Below are 6,214 nucleotides of genomic sequence, written 5' to 3'. Positions count from 1 at the left end.
CTGTAATTTACCAAGGTCTTCCTTCTTACCCTTCTTGAAAACTGGGACAACATTTGCCAGCTTCCAGTTGACTGGGACCTCTCCAGACTCCAAAGACCATTGAAAAATAATGGACAGAGGTCCTGTGATAACATCAGCCAGTTCTTTCAGTACCCTGGGATGAATCCCATTGGGCCCTATAGACTCATGTGCATCCAGCTGCAGCAGCAAGTCTCAAACAAGTTCAGAGTCAGACAGGAGTTTATCATTCCCCCAGTCATGGTCTTCCAACACAGGGCTCTGGGGTCCTAGAGCCCATCATTGGTGTTGAAGGCAGAGGCAAAGGTGGCATTAAACATCTCTGCTTTGTCTACTTCCATATTCATGAGGTGACCAAACTCATCAAGTAACTTTAAGAAGTTAAATCACATTTTCACATTTAAAAGTTAACATCCCCCTCATCTTTGTACTTAAAGTAAGTTGGTACATGTGTTGAGCTGAGTTCTGGAAGATAAGAAAAAGTTATTATTTTTACTGACTAAAAGTAGGCCATGGTGTTTCCGCAGTCAGTGTCCAATTTGTGCAGAACAATTCACATGTTCAATGTAGCAGAAAAGCCTGAATTCCCCATATACCAGACAAGTTGACAGGCTTGTTGGTGCACACTTTGTCCCCATTCCCGAATTCCTGTGTGGTCAGGCCTACTGCCACATGCGTACCAGCTAGTGCCTAGGTGGCTCCACACCAGTTATGGTGCACATGCGTTGCTCCTCAGCAAATTTAGTCAGGAAGGATCTTGAAGATGTAGGGAGCACAAGAAAGAGAAGGATAGCTGAGGCTACTCCTATGGGAGGCAGGGGATGTGGAGAGAAAACTGAGGGGTTATGGTGTGGAGTAGGTAGGGAAGTTGGGGGACCCTGGGGTGCTGCATTGGGTATATAGGTGAGGTGGGTCAACTGCAGTCTGAGGGCAACCTATATTTGAGATCTATAGTATTGTGTAGGAAAAATCAGGAAAAAGGGCAGGGACATGCCAAGGATATTGCAACAAAGGGGAAAGGGACATGGGCAATATGTGTACAAAAAGATGGGGAGGTGATTATTGTGATAGACAGTAAACTGTTTGTTTATCAAATTCCATTAAAGATACTGGGAGCTTGTGACATGTTATTCCATAAACTATGTAAGCCTAAGCTTAATCTTAACTATTACATTGTGTAACGACTAACTGACTGCAAGTGCTTATCTAAGTTGAAATGCTGAAGCAAGGACTCCTATTGTACAAAAGATTGAAAAGAGGGAGAAGGGAAGAAGGACAAAGGGGAGAAAGACAAAGGGAAGAAGGACAAAGGGGAAGTGTCTGTACTCTGTAAGATATAAACAAAAGCTTTGTGAGCCACTCTCAGGAAAGCAGGAAATACGAGGAGCTGGTGACGCGAGGAAGACCCGGATGGAGCGACCCCCTAACTGCAAAGTGCGCAGACGCAGGGTACACCTCTCAGAGAGACCCGATACCGGAAGGCGGAGGATATAAAAAAGACGGACCCTCGGGAAGTGAGTGCGCGCCCTTGGTGGAGCAGGGACTCCCCGGCCGCCCAGCGCTGTTTTGCTTGTTGCCGCTTGCTAAGTAAACAATTGAAATTTTGATTGGCTCCGACTCACATCAATTTGAGAAATCTACTTATAACAAAATTGGTGCCGTGACTCGGATAGAGGCAATCTGGTGGGAAGCCCCATACGGGGAGGCACCCCGCTGAGTTCAGCGGCCCCGGCTGAGTGCTATCACATCACACCCTCTACCGACGAACTCCAAAACTCAGCAACGAGCAAAAGAATACCGGTAACCCCGTAATCTTTGTGCACGAAGCCCCGGACGAAGACGCAGGGTTGCGTGAGTATAGGCCGGTTACCGTTCGGTTGGGGTTGGGTTTCCCGGAGCGTGGTGTGTGAGACGCCCAGCAGGGCGAAGCGAGTGCGGACCCCTCGGTAGTGCAGTTCCCATATCCCGCGAGGGACTGGGTCACGAAAAGGGGGAAAAACGAATTGTGTGAGTTTGTGAAGACGCTCCGGAAGATGGGACAGAAGAAGAGCAAGCCTTCTGATCCCATGGGTGGTGTGGGACCCAAGGTGAGGTACCCCCAAATACCACCAGATAGCCCTTTAGGCTTGATGTTAAACCATTGGGAAGATTACCCCTCTAGGCGGGGTAAGGACAAAGTAGAAATGATTTATTATTGTATGGAGGTTTGGGGAGGGAAACAAATCAGGGGCGACCATCTCTATTGGCCTGGTTTTTTTGGGTCCTTTGAAGAGTGGGTCTGTCAAGCCTTAAACATTTATGTCAATTCGAAGGAACCCTTTAGTTTGGAAAAAAGTGAATATGCACAGGCATGCGAATGATATGCAGTAGTAAAGGCTTTACAATTACTAAAAGGAAAAGTGGGAACTATATATACCGATTCTAGATATGCCTTCGGAGTAGTACATACCTTTGGAAAAATATGGGAAGAGAGAGGCTTAATCAATTCTCGGGGGAAGAGCCTAGTACATCAGGAGTTAATATCACAAATTTTACAAGCTATACGAGGGCCCAGCGAAATTGCGGTAGTACACTTAAAGGGACACCAGAGGGGGCTAAATCCTTTAGTACGGGGGAATAACCTTGCTGATCAAGAGGCAAAGAGAGCAGCGCTATTAGCACTGCACTTGGATGATCCGATAGAGGCCAGACAGCGGTGTGTTAATTGTGGAGATAATTACCTCCCCTGTAATGCTTGCTGGGACGATTTCGGGGTAGACGGCATAGAATGTGTATGTGAAAGACCAGGGTTTAAGTAGTGCTTTTGCCATGGAAAATCCTATGAAATTTTAAGCTTTACTGTTCAAGAACAAGCAAAATTAAATCAAATGGGGATTGAACAGAAAGCTAATGGAACATGGGAACTCCCGGATGGCCGAGAAGTTCTCCCAAAACGCATAGCTACCAAGATAATGCAGCAATTCCATAAAAACACTCATTGGGGAACTCAGGCATTAGTGGATCAATTTGCAACTAAATACATGTGCATTGGGATATATGATATAGCCAAACGAGTGATAGGAGAATGTCTCGTTTGTCAAAAAGTAAATAAACATCAAATAAGAAAACAAGTATATGGGGGGGCGAGAATTGGCTCATAGACCTTTTGCAAGAATACAAATAGACTTTACCGAATTACCAAAGGTGGGGAGGTATAAATACTTATTAGTAATTCTAGATCATTTAACCCAATTCGTAGAAGCCTTTCCCACAGCTCGAGCCACAGCTCACACAGTAACAAGGATACTGCTTGAAGAAATTATACCTCGGTATAAACAATAGAAACAATAGACTCAGATAGGGGTCCACACTTTGTATCTAGAGCAGCCAAAGAGACTTTGGCTGCCCTAGGTACACAGTGGCAATACCATACCCCGTGGCACTCGCAGAGCTCAGGAAAAGTTGAACGTATGAATGGAGAAAAAAAAAAAAAAAAAAACCCAACAAAAAACCCTTACCAAATTGATGTTAGAAACCAAAATGTCATGGATAAAGTGTCTCCCTTTAGCATTGTTAAATATCAAAACTCAACTCCGAACCGATGTAAGTATTTCTCCCTTCGAAATGTTATATGGGATGCCTTATGATTTAGAAATACCACCAGATCACCCCCAACTTGATGAATTAAAGATAAAATCCTATCTGATACAGCTAATGACAAGGAGAAAACAACTGCAGGCCCGGGGGATGGTAGTACAAAGGCCTCCATTGGATGTGGCCATGCATCAAATCCAACCAGGAGATAAAGTACTAATCAAATCATGGAAAGAATCCTCTTTGACCCCCCCGTTGGGAAGGACCCTATGTTACTCTGTGGCAGGTGCATCCGCCCAGTGAGAACAGAGCTTCCTGGCTGTTGAAACGTGGCAGCTTTTGGCTGTCTTTGTTTTCAGGGTCTCGCGGTAGCTGAGACCTTTTGACCAATGGGAGCCGCTATTGACTACAGGTCAGATTCGGCCTGGGTATAAACGGAGTCCCCTGGGGGAGCCATTTGGAGCTCGTCCTCTGGAGCTGCACGCTGCGGTCAGGACTCTCCCCTTGGGTCAGGACGCTGCCCAAGGAAACTCCTCGAGGTGCCTTGGGTTGGGACGCTGCCCTGAGCAGGTCCTCGAGGTTGAGAGTCCTCACTTTCCAGGTGAGTGATAGCGCGTTCTGGGTTGTCGTTAAGCCCTAGGTAGTGAGGTTTTGTTTACGTTTTGGGTTCTCGTTAAACCCACAAAGTGAAGTTTGCGTTTGGGGTTTCCGTTAAACCCCTGGGGCGTGAGGGTTTGTTTACGTTTTGGGTTCTCGTTAAACCCACAAAGTGAAGTTTGCGTTTGGGGTTTCCGTTAAACCCCTGGGGCGTGAGGGTTTGTTTACGTTTTGGGTTCTCGTTAAACCCACAAAGTGAAGTTTGCGTTTGGGGTTTCCGTTAAACCCCTGGGGCGTGAGGGTTTGTTTACGTTTTGGGTTCTCGTTAAACCCACAAAGTGAAGTTTACGTTTGGGGTTTCCGTTAAACCCCTGGGGTGTGGGGTTTTGTAAAGTCTTTGGGGTTATTGTTAAACCCTAGAAAGTTATTCTGTCCTCCTCTTGCGGACATCCGGATCTGTAACACACGGAGGGCTGATTGGTGGTTAAATTAAAAAAAAAATAAATTTATTTATTTTTTTTTTTTAATTGGTAGTGGGTTGCTTATTTAGAAGCCTCCGCAACAATTGGCGTAGTCGGCAGGATGTCCTTAGAGGAGTTGTTACAGAAATATAGTCGTGCCCCCTCCCCTCTTGAGATACAGTGGGCAAGAGAGAGATGGTTCGACCCGGTAGAAGTTGTGAGGAAGTTAGAACAGAGCCGGGGAAGTTGGTGGACAAGCGGAAATGAAGGAAAAATGTGCGCCATATTAGGTGCCTGTTTGATTCAGGCCCAGGATTATTTTGCAACAGTGGAGAGAGATTTTTTGGAGGAGCAGTTGGAAATTGATCGTTTGAAGTCGGAATTATTACGAGAAAGAGAGAAAAGGTTGTTATTAGAAAAAAAAATTGAGATCATGCTGGCACGAGCAAAAAGACCCCCTAGTGTTGCTCAGATTCGAAAGTTAATCACCAGTGCAGATCTTGAGGAGTGGGATGGAGACATCTGGGGAGAGTCTGATGAAAGTGGTTCGGAAGAAATGAAGGAGTTGGAGGAAAGACATGTGCGACCTCTCATTAAAACAGAAAGGCATACAGGTCCACAAGGTGGGAACCCCCGAACCACCGTTCGCACAACCCCCTGGACAGGACCGGAGCTTGGCGAGCTTCAGGTTAAATATTCACGCAAGCCAGGCGAAACTGAAACTGAATATTTGTGGAGAGTTTCTCTGACGGGGGGGGATCGAATTTTGTTGAGTGACGATGAGGCAGGAGGTTTCTGGGGTCCCGGCGTGTTTTTAAGTGATGGACCAGCGGGTAACCAGTCGATAACATCTCGAGTGGCTTACTGGGCTGGCGGTGTGGACCCGAAGGAGAGAGGGGAGCCTGTTACTATTAAAGTAAAGGGGCTGTCGGAGCTGGCTGAGGGAGTACAAAAAGCAGCCTGTATTCAGGCTATGTATGAGAGGGGGCGGTGTGGAATTCCGCTTGCGGCGCCGGTGGATCCCAGCCACCTTAAACCTCTCATTAGAGGGCTCCCGGATGCCTTAAAGATACATGTCCAGTCCCTTAGAGAGAGGATACAAAGGGCTATCGAATGTAATCAGAGAAATTCCTCCAATGCCCATGTACATGTGTTAACATGGGCGGAAGTATTACATGATCTGGTTGCTTATGGACGGGAGATGGGCTGGACTGATTTGAGTGGGGGTGGGGGTGAAAATCGGAGAGTTCGACAAGTTAGTCAGACGGTTTCCCCTGCTGAACAGCCTGCCCGTAGAGAGTTTGAATCGCCCCGAGATAAACCAGGTCGATTTTATGAGTTAGGAAGGAATGATCTTTGGCGGAAGGCATTGGCATTGGGGATACCCCGGGTTATGTTGCATGGGCAATCTACTGATAATATCTTAAAGTTGGTGGAATTGCTGGAGGGGAAAACTCAAGAACAAAGGGAGACACAGGTAACTGTACTCCCTCAGGAAGGAAAAATTAACCCTTTTACGGCATCGAGGGGGGAGCTGAGAGAGTCAAAAAACTAGTAGCTGCGGT

General features: G+C 46.5%; 1 protein-coding gene across 1 annotated transcript; it reads left to right on the top strand.

The window, feature by feature from the left end:
• Positions 1 to 3,886: 3,886 nt before the first annotated feature.
• On the top strand, positions 3,887 to 6,214 carry LOC141917703 (uncharacterized). The gene is made up of 2 exons (XM_074811098.1): positions 3,887 to 4,239; positions 4,489 to 6,214. The coding sequence occupies exon 2, from the start codon at positions 4,771 to 4,773 to the stop codon at positions 6,202 to 6,204; it is 1,434 nt and encodes a 477-aa protein (XP_074667199.1). The 5' UTR covers positions 3,887 to 4,239; positions 4,489 to 4,770; the 3' UTR covers positions 6,205 to 6,214.

The sequence above is a fragment of the Strix aluco genome, chromosome W (genome assembly GCF_031877795.1).
Source record: "Strix aluco isolate bStrAlu1 chromosome W, bStrAlu1.hap1, whole genome shotgun sequence".
NCBI lineage: Eukaryota > Metazoa > Chordata > Aves > Strigiformes > Strigidae > Strix > Strix aluco.
Note: the sequence above shows the minus strand (reverse complement) of the source record. Positions and strands in the feature narration are given on the sequence as shown.

Coding starts and splice junctions, on each gene's coding strand:
- LOC141917703 (XM_074811098.1), top strand. CDS start 4,771: ATGTCCTTAGAGGAGTTGTTACAGAAATATAGTCGTGCCCCCTCCCCT.